This window comes from Pholis gunnellus, assembly GCF_910591455.1.
Source record: "Pholis gunnellus genome assembly, chromosome: 10".
NCBI lineage: Eukaryota > Metazoa > Chordata > Actinopteri > Perciformes > Pholidae > Pholis > Pholis gunnellus.
In genome coordinates, this window is record NC_136537.1 from 17,210,069 (window position 1) to 17,223,817 (window position 13,749).

A 13,749-nucleotide genomic window follows, 5' to 3' on the forward strand; every position below is an offset into this window, starting at 1 on the left:
TAAATGAATGTAACAATGTCTTCTTTTGTTTTATTGAAATTAAAAACAACATCCAGACTTTTTCCAGAGTCGATAACATGAAAACAGTCGGCTTTGGAGGAAAAAAAGATGAAACCTCATGACGATCGATCCCTGGTCTTTTTTTATCTGTTCAGCATTCATCATCCACTCAAATGTGTCACTTATTTTTAAATCCACAAGCAACAACCTGGCTCTTTCATACACAAACAGACAATCCGAGTAGAAAAAAAACTATACAATATTCCAAACAAAGATGAGACGTCTTCAGACCGGTTGGAGCTGAAGGTGACGGAGTCAGCGGGGTGGAGAGTCCTGAAAATAAATAAATAAAAAAGGAAATCAGAATAATGTGTCAGAAACGCTTCAAAACCAGTGAATTTCCTGGAGGAATGGAAATTGTTGTGAAGGGAATGAAGAAACTTGAAACCTTTTTGAAGGTGTTTTTCGGTCAGACCATCAAGGTGCCCCTCCCGCAGTCTTCTGAATCTGCTCCTTGAGGATGAGGATGCTCTGCCGCTGCTCCGGGGGCAACATGGCGATCTGTTCTGGGGTCAGCTGCAGGACCTGCATAATCAGGGCAGCCTAGAGAGGGACAAACACGAGGGTCAAACAGGAGGTCAAATGTACTTTTCTGCCCTCAAAGTAAACAAAAAAACAATGAGTCGTGCAAAAAGGGATTAGCATTTTGCTCAGAGGCACTGAGGGGGGACAGATTAAGTGGCACCCACCTTCTCCTGGTCCTGTGTGGAGACCTGGCTCTGCCCCGGACTGAATCCTCCTCCTGACGGAGGAGCGCCAGAGATACCAGGACCCTGCAGGACAAACGTATGGAGGGAATGAATATCCAGTCTGAGCAGATAGCACGGATTTATTTTGCATCTTTCTTCCCTCAAGTCAGAGTCACATGACTTTTACAATGCTTCTTATTAATGTAATCAGTATTCGTAGTCGAATAATTGACGAGTCAAGGAGGAGATTCAAATTCCTGGTGATATATTAAATGTATAGACTCAGTAAAAAGAAGTCTTGAAATCACCAAATCAAATAAACAGATTTTAGTTTTTACAGTTTTGTGCTTAGTAGTAATTCATTTAAAATAGAAAATCATAACCAAACAGCTGGCCCAGACAAAGACATTAGATGCAGCTGTTACCGGTCTTGCAGGTGGAGGTGCGTTCGGACCCATGCTATGAGGAACGGGGACTTGCATTCCCGTGGCCATGGGAACCCTCTGACCCGTCACCGGACCACGAGCGTCCATCGCCCTCGGGTCACGACCTGCAGCAGGAAACAAAAACACACCGACTGTTCACCACTGGCTGAGGATTGAGTAATCGATCCGTGCGGGACGAAAGAAAAAAAAAAGATTAAGGAGATATTAAATAGAAGGAAATAGACGTTTAGCCTCAGCAGTAAAGATAAAACGTGTTTTTAACAAAACAACCATTGTTATCCTGTAAAAACATCTCGCTGGGACAAAAGACTTGTTTAGTAACTGAAACTGAACAAAACGTCGACTGCACGCACACAATCGTCACAAATTAATTTAAAGTATCGTACGTTGAAGTGTAATGAGAGCGACTACCTCTGGTTTCCATTGGGGGTCCGCGTTGCTCCATCATAGGGGGCCCTCTGGGGTCACCCATCATGTTGCGTGGTTCACCCATGGGTGGGCCCCTCATGTCCATTGGAGGGCCTCTCATGTCCGGAGGGGGTCCACTTGGCATCTGGGCCATGTGTCCAGGTGGGGCTTGGTGGGGCGGTGGAGCTGCCATGTAACCCCGGCTGAATACAAACACAAACACAAAATAAGAGCATTTCAATATGTATTAAATATGTACTGGCTGATTACAATTACAGTTCTTTTGGACCTCAAAAAAGTCAAACATATAATAAGTAATTCTAATTTATTCAACCCCTGCTTTTTGAGACCATCTATAGTTGGCAGAAACAGGAGAACTCAATGAATTTGTTCATCAAAAATACATCTAAGGAAGGTACATTTAATATTTGTACAAGGCAATGACGGAACAAAGAGTTAGTTCATCTGATGAAGAGTTGTCGCTGACCGACTGCACACCACCAACTTCACAGCGAGGTAACCAACATCACTGTGCCCTGCTGTCAGTGTTACTAATCACTCTGTGTGCAGCATGAAATCAGATTGCAGTTGCAATTATTATTGACTGACTACTTTATCAATACAACAAGAGTTTGTTTGATACACTGGGTTCTCCTCTGTTGTATTGTGTCGTTTGCTGCCTCCAGAAGTCTGGGAACTGTGGTATTAAAACCATATTGTTAACAACAACGACGACAGGGAAGAAAAATCTAAGGGTTATAGCTTGAATTACCACGCCTCTGAAATCCACGCAACCAGCTACAATATTAAGGTTTATGAGATGCAGGTGATTATCTTACCTGGGCTCGATGACCTCTCCTGTGACGGACAGTAGAGTTCCTCCTCTGGGATCATTGGGACCGTCTCCCAGCAGGCCTCTGGGGGGGATACCGCCTGGTCCTGAGAGGAGACAGTCATACAGTCAACCACATGAAAACACTACAACCACCTTCCCTGTTCCTTGACCAGGAAATACTTCATGACTAATCCGTTAATAATAGGAAGAAATTCCAGTTCCGGGAAACCCCACCCAACTCTAAAGGTGAGTGTTTGCTCAGGTTAAATATCTCAGGGAACAAGCAGAGCTGTTTGGGAGGTGATGAACACACAAAGAACACACATCAAACTGCCACAGCAAGATGCCACAACACACAGGGAGATATCAGGAACACGGAAATGCAGCAAAAACAAGCCCGTGGATATTAGGAGGGAGATTTAAAAGGTTCAAAACACATGAAAAATACATCAAAAACGTCTATTCCCACACAGTCCTGACTTCAGAGCTTTTTCCTACTTGTGTCTTGTGACTCTGGAGTGACGGGAAGCATGCAGACAGAAGTACAACAGGTATGTCAGTGTTTTGCTAAGTGCATGTTAAATAGCATGGATACCTTCTGCCTACAGAGATGCTATCGGAGCAAACAGTAGAGTACAATGTTGGGATCAAGTTCAGTTAAGCATGTGTAGATCGTACAGTGATTGGACCGCACACGGACAGTTAAAATCTCCTGTTAGCGGAGGAATGATTAGTCTTATATCAAGATATAGTGATACACAATGTGTGTGTGTGTGTGTGCCTGTCAGTATATATATATATATATATATATATATATATATATAGTTGGAATAGAAAATATTCAGTACTTTTCATTTGTATATAATTCAAACAGTAGTATACATAAATAGGGTTTACTATGTGGTTATTTCTTATATAGATTATTTATTTACTGAACTACCAGAAAACATGTTCGATCGTGATATAACTTTATAAACCGAAACGTCTTTGTGTAAATCCTCACCGGAGCAACCGTAATATTAACAGACTATTACTTTCTAAACAAAGCATCACAACCGTGACCGACAGCACCGAGGCTACAAACGGCAGGTAAACACAGAAAATGAAAAGGCTTTTTTGAGCGGGAAAAATGTGCCTTCACCCCCCAACATCTGCAACATGTGTCCTCAACATCAGGAGATCTCCCGCTGTCCACATCCATCAGTCTGAATCAACGAGAGCTCAAGTCTCTCCCAAACTACTTATAGCAGACTCGGTAAAGTAACCCCCAGAGTCAGAGTGGTTTAATATAGACGGGGAGGTTTTTAAACCACCATCCGTCAGTCAGCATGGAAAACGTTTGTTAGTGCCAACGACTGAGATACTTGGGAGAATCAAAGATTGTGGGTTCTTCCAACTACCGGACCGGTTCGCCAAGCTGTTAAGTTGCATCAAGATCAGATTCACTCAACGAGACAATCACATCTTTGTACTACACTGCACATCTAGGACCCGGAGAGTGCTGGGCAATTTATAAATATAATATTGATATTCTGGTCTGAGACTGGATGTCGTCTCAGATTTTGGATATCGTCCTCCTGGTTTTAAATGCTGCATTACAGTAAAGTCATTTTCTGAACTTACCAGATGCTCTAGCTGTTCCATTTCTTCCCTTTACCCTCTTTAATATTATATCCACATTGCTGATTATTATTTTTTTTAATTCTTTGTGAAAGCACCGATGGTCAATCGAGGTTTTTGGTCAAAAATATTGTGATATTTAGATTTTCTCCATATCGCCCAGCGCTTTTATCCAGAAGAGCTTTCAGTCCAATGTTGACCCGGTTTTGTGCACATATTTAGCATATTAATATTTAGCATATTAATATTTTGCACTACATTTGGCAAATTCCCTTCACAGCTTTGTTTAGCTGATGTACAGCATACTCAGCATTAATTCTGCTGTCGATAATTTTACTACTGTTATTCTCTACACAAACAAACATTCTACATTCCTTATTAACATACAAGTCAGTTGCATATTTTTAAATATATATATTTTCTCCTTTGAAGTATCCTATTACTGTGTTCTGCTTCACACACACACAGCTTTGTCAGCATCATTCAAGTTTTCTTTGAAGACATGTGCTACATTTCTACTGAGATGATGCTAAATAAACTATAATAACGATCTAAAATACTCACTTACTAAAATATCCATTTAAACATTTAAATATCCGGCATTAACACTGACATAGTAAACATGCAAATAACATTGGCATCCACTCTGGGCAAACCTGCATCTGTGCACATGCACCAGCCCTCATGAAACACAGCGTGCTCCGGTTATGATGAAGCTCAGAGATCATTATCTTTACACAAAACAGGCTCAATAACTACTTTAAGGGCTGAATAAAGGGTTCGTATTTGATAACTGTGGACATGCAGTCTAAAAAAAAAACCTGTACAAAGCTAACACTAAACCCCAGAGGTGTTGTGTATTTCGACATATCTGGCCTCTCCATAACCGTCCTATGAGAGAACTGAAGGAGTACAGTGATACCTTGAGGCCGCTCGATAGCAGCTTGCCCAGACGATCCTGTGGGAGAATGCTGAAGGTTTCCTGAGCCGGCATTAAAGTGAAAAGAACAGGAGACACAAGACTCAAGAGAGCGGAGCGGCACTTTAGAAGCATTTTGAAGCGTGCTCATGACAATAACGCACACACACACACACACACACACACACACACACACACACACACACACACACACACACACACACACACACACACACACACACACACACACACACACACACACACACACACACACACACACACGGAGGTGAGGAGGGAACTTTAACATTAAATATCAAAAATGTCAAACAATTAAGAGAGAATGAAAAGAGTCAAGCTGGTTATAATCTCTTAAAGCACCTCGACTACTAATCAGGCTCTGGTGACACCTAGTGACGACACGACATGTGCAACATAAAGGTAAAGGGTGCCGCAGTTACGGTTGTCGTATAAATATGTGCAACTTTACACAAATCAACTTTGGACTGAAGAACAGCCGAACCATCGCATTACATTGTACTGATAAAAATGCATGACTGTAAGGTTGCTCGCACTGCTGCATGACAGTTTAATGAAATTAATAATATATAAATAAAATACTATAAAATGCCAAATCTATTTTGCAGCTTGAATAAAATCCTGCACTGTGGGGGTTCACTGGAACGAGTGCAATGAAACAGTCACACCTCACACATGAACCGTCAATGATCGTAGTAATAAACTGCATATAAGCATGACGCTACCACAACCTGCTCAGATGGATATGTACCTATGCATGCAGTCTGATGAGGATTACCTGGAGGCCCGACTGGTCCTGGTGCCGGTCCTTGTCCCGGTCCTGGAACAGGCATTGGTCCAGGGACAACACCCATGTTGGGGGGCTGCATCATTTGAGGGGCTCCATTGACATGCATTCCAGGCTGATCAGATGATTAAAAAAAAAGAAACATAATGAATTAAACCTTCATCTCGAGAGACATTTTTTCCTGAACGAAACATACATGTTTAATGAGACTCGTTTTCATCGTTAGAAAATTAGTAAATTGTGACATTAGCAGACTACAAACTGCAGCGTTGCTCTCCAACACTGTTCTCATCAATATTTATTTATTTTCAGGGTGGAGCGCGTGACTATTTTGTAGAACAGAATTGACGTGACACTGCCTCTAAAGGGTGAAGGACTGCTGCGTTTACCACCGGCTGCGGCTGAGGCACCGGCACGCTGGGCGGAGCAGAAGGCGGGTTGAGTGGCGGTGCTCCTCCAACCGGCCCGCTGGGAATCAGAGGCTGGACGGGTGTCTGACGGTGGAGCATTTTCTGTGTGTGGAGCATATAGAAGAGCATCTTTTTAAAAAAAATGTGCAATGGTGGCTCCTTCGACTAACGACAAGGCCACAGTCAGACGAAGCTTGCTTTAAACAAACAGAAGATCATGCAAGATTTGATAAATGTCTTCATTCTGAGTCTGGTCCGCTCTCACCAGGGCGATCTCAGGGTCAACAATCCGCATGACCACCTGGGCCTGCAGCAGAGCATAGGCCAGCTGAGGGTTCTGCAGCAGCATGTTCCTCGCCTCCTGGGGACTGTTCTGTACACACAGCTGGAGAGAGAAATCACATCATCACCAAAAAGAATATTGAACATAATAGGAGCGCCTCGTTAAAATAAACCTGTTGTGTTCTTTTACTTCCTGACAGGCTGGACACACTCCTGTAGATTTTGCTGCCCATTTATGATTCAGATACATGTCCGAAGCGGCTGCATCAGCACAAAACATGAAACAAAGACGTCCAACGATATCTGTGCACGCTCAGGATCGGAGCCCAAGCGCTCACACTCTGATCAGCATATGGAGCTGTCCCACTCACGCACGCTTTGGTGCGACAAAACACTTCTCCAGTCGGAGGGGAGAAACGTCTGCAGTGTGGTGTTTCTCTGAGCCTAATGAAGAAGGCTGCCAGATGTGCACAGATAAGGCTTCTCTGGCAGAGCCGAGGGAGACGGACTGCACAGCACAGCCTCCGTTAATGAAAAGGGAAGGAAGAGCAATGTGCATATAGTCGTCACCCTGGAGGTGATTTCAATTGAGGGAAACATTTGTCACCATCTTTTGGGGGGACTAAAGATGGTGCGCAGCATTAAACATACAGCTTGAGAATATTCCTTTTGGGGAAAACTATAATACTTACAATTATATAGTTCATCAGTCTTTTTGCTACTTTCAACAGGAAGTCGTCATTTTATTCTCGAAGACGCCAACTAGCACGAGAATAATGCATCAATGCTTATTGACGCACCAGCCCCAGAGATCAAGTTGTAACACCAGAGACAAGGCATCGTAACTGACCATTAACCCTTTCATGAAAAAAAGGGGTTTTGTATTACTTATTCATCTCATTATCTTAAAATATGGAAATACTGTACATTTTATTTTTCAGAGACACAAAACTATTTGAAAAATAAGAACATTTTGATGAAAAAAGTTGCACATTAGGAATTATGATGGTTTTTAAACGCATGTAGAAAAAAAGTTTAAAAAAAATGTACTTTATCAGAATTCTCAAGACAAATATTGTCATTATAGAAAAGTAACATCTGTCAGGATTTTGGCTTACAACCGACTCATAACCAATAAATAAAATTCATAAAACAAAACAAAGATTTAGTTCAAGTACATTTTACTCAGGTTTTCCCTAAATTAAACCATGTTTGTAACCGTTCTGACTTCAAAAGGGGAAAACTACTAGAATGTGAATTATTTACAAAAACATATCAAATTTAAAAAAGCAACTTTACAGTGAGCTCTGAACAGCCTCTTCCACCATTAAGAAGAGTGGACACAACCCAGATGTGTTCATGCTAAATGCATCAATTTAAAAATGCCTGAAAGGAAAGGATATGCAAATGTGATTTGTAACACACTAGTCATAGGTCAGAAAAGCTGAAATACTTGCTATTATAAACAGGAGTTAGTAAAGCAGCCTACCTTCATCTGTTTCATAAGTTCAAACATCTGCTCGGGGGGAAGACTGGCCACAGCTCTGCTGATGGACTCTGGGGCTTCCTGTGGCTGGATGTTGTCTCCATAAGGAGACTCAATGATGGGGGCTCCGGTTCCCAAACCTGCGCAAGACAGAAATAACAGAAAACTGTAGCTTCGCAAATACACATCTCAATAAAATCCCCCAAAAGGCGAAGAGGTAAAAGGCGCTTACTTTTGAGCTCTTCCTTGTTTTTCTCACTGGCTGCGTTGTCGACACGGAGGGCTCGACCACTGAACTCTCTCCCGTTCAGGTTCCGCATGGCACTGAGGGCCGTCTCCTGGTCCTGGTACTCACAGAAACCATATCCCTTTGGCTTTCCCGTTTCCCTGTCATACACCAACCTGAGCACAAAGGACACATATCAACATGTCTGATAGTCCACATGGTTTATAGTTCACAGGGAAAACCCAGGTGCATACGCTTGTATTGTCGGTTTGTTTATACTGTGTTAAACAGTAAAAACACTGACTCTTGTATCTGGGACACATAATGATGGAACCAGAAGATGAATGGCTCCTCTTTCACTCACCTGAAGCTAACAACAAGTCCCACTTCAGAGAAGATGTCTTTCAGCTGCTCCTCTGTAGCTTCATACGGGATGTTACCCACTAAAATAATAAATAGAGAAACGTTAATTGACAATACAATTACATCTACTTTTCATTTAACCGATAAAAGTTGTTTTCCCGTTATTCGGGTCGCTAGCGTTAAGTTTGTTCCCTCGTTGCCAAGCTAACAGCAACACTAGCAGGCTTTCATTCATTAGTCGTTGGTTTACCAACGTATTACGTACCAGATAGATTAAACCGCCAGTGACGAGGTAACAGTAACAAACTTACCAAACACTGATCGTAATGAACGATCAACGGCTGGGTCTCTATTCGCGGCGATAGCAGCGGCAGCTGCAGCCGCAGCAGCAGCGGCTAAGTTCGCCATTTTTTGGGGGGGGGCACAAATGAATGTGACACTAGGAAATAAGACTGAAACAATATCCGGTTGTGAGAGAAAAAAAAGGTCACATTCAAATACCAACAGTGTGACCTCTCCTAACCTTTTGGCCAGTTGACACTATCCGCTAGCTAATTTGTTTTGTTTTTAAATAGTGAAGTGGCAATGAACAATAGCTGATAGCGGAATTTACTGAAGAGCAGAACGGGTCAAAGAAGTTAGCATACATTGGAAGGATAAATAGATGGCGCTGTTGTCCGCGGTTAAGTAAACTAACCTAACTACTTGTTTGGACCGCTCTCCAGCACTATGACAACTAATATCAAACGCCATAAACTGATCATTCCTTAGTTGAAAAGTAAAACAAGTTGACGGGAGCAGCAATGCTCCCGAAGATCCAGTTATCTGCAACAGACGATTTGGTGAGTAATTCTTATAAAGATTAGCAAGTTTACTGAGCTTTAAATTAAATTGTCTAAAGTTAATTAACTCATAATCTAACTAATTGGGAATGTCAGTTAGCACTTAACACGTGCCAGCCTGATGAAACAGCAATGAGACCAGCAACGATGTACGAGATGATTTATGTGAACCTAAATTAATAATTTAACGTTTATTGTCCTCACTAAATTTATGTTTGGCTGAATTGATCAATGCAGTGAACCAGTACAATGTAAATTAACTTTTATTATTACACAAATTACACAGCACACAGTGAAATGTAGCCTCTGTATTAACTCATCTGATCCCATGGTCCATTATAATGCATTTCATAATTGATGCATTTAGAAAAACACTAAACTATTATTTAAATCTTAAGTTTGTCTCCTGCTTGAAATAAATACAGTTTTGTTTCATCCACACTTAATTTACAGACACCTTGTTTTGATATGAAGACACATCTCCTTAATTCCATTTGGTCAACATTCTCACTGTTAAATAATTCGGTGTATCACCCAGATTAATAACAGGAGCAGTTTTTAATGGCCGGTGGAGGTGACTGGCTTTCTTCTTGCTCATAACTGTTACCTAGAGTCCATTTGACCTTTTATTTTTTCAGTGTGCTTCTTTGGCTGCATATTTTCCAAGAGAGTTGTCTTTAAAATCATAATGTGACAGGAATTTTGAGAATTTAAGCTGGGAACATAGGAGATTATTTTATTTGTAGATTTTGATTAGCATATAATTTATTCATATTTTTACAAGAAGTTTCAGAAACAGTATCATATTGTAGGTCTAATATGTAAACCCTGGACATTGGGTTATGTTTCCAGTATTGTAATAACTTTTCTATCTCTGTATCCCAAAACTCACACTAAACTATTTTCTAGAGATGTGCCGGTATATAAGCAAACGGTATGATATCAATATTTGCCAATAGCTGATTTGGTATTTTTGTCATCTTTTCCTGCTTTGTTTCAGCTTTTTATCCCCACGTTATTTTGGACATGGTTTTTAAGTACTGCTGTATGTAACATGTTTTGTATATAAAATGCCATTTCTTGCAGTAAATACTGAAGGACAAGTGAAGTGTGGTAGTTTTAAGGAGACATAACAGCTTCAACACACAGTGTAATGTCTGACATTGTATGAAATGTCATAATCATGTAAGACAAAATACAGCTTTTAATGTCAGCGCGTCTCTTCACACAAACCACAAAAAGAAACACTACCCAGCTACTTAATTATAGCTACACCTCTACAATTTGATACGCAATCAAACACAACAGATTAAACACTTAAGAAAATGTTGTTTTTAGAGACACAGTCCGAGAGGTGTTACGACTAGGCTACTATATGTATATGTTTGTTTTTGAGGTTGTGTTTAGGGATGCTGTCGAACTTGACAGATTGAAATGTGATTCTAAAATTCTGGCTAAAACATCAGAAAGACAATGCAGTCCACTTCAACACCACTGAAGACGACAACCTCAATAATATACATATAGTTAAACTCTCAAAAAGTATTTGTAGAGGTAGAATGTATGGCTGTGCAGTTATTACTGATTTACATAGTGGAGTAGGCACGAAGTGCGTTTTCTATCGTTGTCCAGTTAATGACGACCATTTTTGCATTGTCGGTCAAATCAACTTCGATGACAAGACGATCGGTAAAGAGCTGTAAGCTTCGTCAGGACAGAAAACATCAGATGGTTCCACTGGGGCTCGAACCCAGGACCTTCTGCGTGTAAAGCAGACGTGATAACCGCTACACTATGGAACCTGATTGTCGAACAACGGCACCAGATCTGTGTTTATTTCTGCGATTGATATAAACAGTGCGTTGACATTGATTGCACTTTTGTGTGATCTTAATCGCCCTCCCCCCTCTCTCTCTCTCTCTCTCTCTCTCTCTCTCTCTCTCTCTCTCTCTCTCTCTCTCTCAGCTCTCTTGTTTCCTCACATAGCGTTAGCTGCTGGTGTTTTGGTTCCGTTGCGAGTCGATCCGTCTCGGGACGTTTTGCTCGTGTGGCCGATCTATGAGGTACCGTAACGATGGCTGACATGCAGCCCTCACCCTGCCAGCTATGAAGTGGCTTACATGTCTCGAGCCTGCATACGCTGGAGCTGACATGACATAGGGCTGTTGGACTGCGGTCAAATCAGCAGACACTCGGATCTCCGTGGTCAACTCAGCAGACACTTCAATTGTAGTGCGCCTATATGCTGAAATTCACGGTAAACGCATTCAAACGGCACAGATCGGAAGCGAGCGAAGGACTTTGCAAAGTTAGCGGAAAGATTAACGCGAGACAACATCCGGTTTTCAAAATAAGATGTAAAATAAGCGGGAAAGTAATAATGAAAATAATGAAATTAATAATATCTGACTTACTGATATGTATGTGTTCAGGACATTTCTGACCACATCCAAACAAAAATCAAACATGTTAACTGTACGAATTAAGATATTTTATGAAGTACAAACTTAACTGAAATTGCACCTTCAAATAGCTAATTTCTGAAATGTTTAAGGTGCTATGAAAATATTCTTGTCCATATTTCCATACAATGACTGTGTTCAGGACGTCTTTGACTCCACACAGACTGAAAATCAGACATTTTTTACTGTACCAACTTAAGAGATATTTCAAAGTAACAGTCATAAATGTGTACAGAGAAACAGGTACATTTCTGAATGTTTGAAGTGTTATAAAAAGTATTGTCTCAAAAATTCCAAACAATGACTGATGTATATATGTACATCGTTGACTCATCCCATAGATAAAATCAGACATTTTTACTCTACCAATTAAGAAATATTTCAAAGTAAATTTCATACATCTGAACCGAGAAAGTATCTAATAACTGAATATTTGAGGTGCTATAAAAAGTGTTTTCTCAATAATTCCGTACAATGACTGATGTATATGTGTTCAAGAGATCTCTGACTTTACCCATGCTGAAAATCAGACATTTATACTGTACCAATTAAGAGATATTTAAAAGTAAATGTTATACTTTTGTAACGAGAAATATCTAATAAAATATTTGAACTGTGGTCAAGCCAGCCTCCACTTCGAAAAACACAGTCAAGCCAGCCCGCAAGTTGTTTTGCGGTACGCATATGTACAAGGCATTATGGTGGTAGCGTGTAAGAAATTACTTCAAAATAAGAGCAAAGTTCTGATGAACGTGATTGGAGTAAGAGCGTGTAAGAACTGACTGAGATTAGATTTTAGAGGAAATGGTGCATAGTTACAAAATCGTTTCACGACAGGTTAATAGCAGACCACCTCAAGGTGGAACCAGGACATTGTAGCATTTCAATGCCGTGAACACATCTGCATCAGTCATTGTCTGGAATTATTGAGAAAATACAATTTATAACAAATGTATGACATTTACTTTGAAACATCTCTTAATTGGTACAGTAAATGTCTGATTTTCAGTATGGGTGGAGTCAACGATGTCCTGAACACATCAGTCATTGTCTGAAATGATTGAGAAAATACTATTTATAAAACTTCAAATATTCAGAAATGTACCAGTTTCTCTATTCAAATGTATGATTTTACATTGAAATATCTCTCGATTGGTACAGTAAAAATGTCTGATTTTCAGTATGTGTGGAGTCAACCAAATCTTGAAGACATATACATCTGTCATTGTATGGAAATATTGACAAGAATATTATTATAGCACCTTAAAAAATTAAGAAATTAGCTATTTGAAAGTACAATTCCACTTCACAGTTTGTACTTCATAAAATATCTTAATTGGTACAGTTAACAAATATGATTTTTGTTTGGATGTGGTCAGAAATGTCCTGAACACATATATCAGTCAGTCAGATATTAGTCATTTCATTATCTTTCCGGCAACCCTCAAATCAAAGAATAAAGACACTTCATCCACAATTTAGTTGTATTTTCCTTTTAACTCACGAAATGCAGATAACATGTTTTATACTTAATGTAAATATAATTAATTTAATCTTATTTCTACATGACATTTGTATATACGGTTAGATGTCATCTTATTATGGAAACCGGATGTTATCTCACGTGAATCTTTCCCGCTTAGTTGACATCTTATTTTGAAAGCCGGATGTTGTCTCACGTTAATCCATCCGCTAACTTTGCAAAGTCCTTCGCTCGCTCCCGATCTGTTCCGTTTGAATGCGTTTACCGTGAATTTCAGCATATAGGTGCACTACAATTCAAGTGTCTGCTGAGTTGACCACGGAGATCTGAGTGTCTGCTGCGTTCACTGCGGTGCTGTTGGGGCGTAAGTATTTGCGTTTGTAGTTTTACAAAGA

General features: G+C 40.3%; 1 protein-coding gene across 2 annotated transcripts; it reads right to left on the reverse strand.

The window, feature by feature from the left end:
- Positions 1-13: 13 nt before the first annotated feature.
- Positions 14-8,979, reverse strand: cstf2 (cleavage stimulation factor, 3' pre-RNA, subunit 2). 2 transcript variants are annotated; one of them, XM_079167715.1, is made up of 14 exons: positions 8,879-8,979; positions 8,569-8,647; positions 8,211-8,380; positions 7,982-8,118; positions 6,476-6,595; positions 6,190-6,312; positions 5,792-5,915; positions 4,981-5,040; positions 2,443-2,542; positions 1,607-1,806; positions 1,175-1,299; positions 750-833; positions 449-603; positions 14-333 (listed from the first exon to the last, which is right to left on the reverse strand). In XM_079167715.1, the coding sequence occupies exons 1-13, from the start codon at positions 8,973-8,975 to the stop codon at positions 478-480; spliced, it is 1,545 nt and encodes a 514-aa protein (XP_079023841.1). In that variant the 5' UTR covers positions 8,976-8,979; the 3' UTR covers positions 14-333; positions 449-477. The 2 variants fall into 2 exon arrangements, with proteins under 2 accessions (XP_079023841.1, XP_079023842.1); XM_079167716.1 differs by lacking the exon at positions 4,981-5,040.
- Positions 8,980-13,749: the final 4,770 nt, after the last annotated feature.

Coding starts and splice junctions, on each gene's coding strand:
- cstf2 (XM_079167715.1), bottom strand. CDS start 8,975: ATGGCGAACTTAGCCGCTGCTGCTGCGGCTGCAGCTGCCGCTGCTATC. Junction 8,119..8,210: donor AAACAAGGAAGAGCTCAAAA/GTAAGCGCCTTT, acceptor TGTCTTGCGCAG/GTTTGGGAACCGGAGCCCCC. Junction 6,313..6,475: donor TTGACCCTGAGATCGCCCTG/GTGAGAGCGGAC, acceptor CTCCACACACAG/AAAATGCTCCACCGTCAGAC.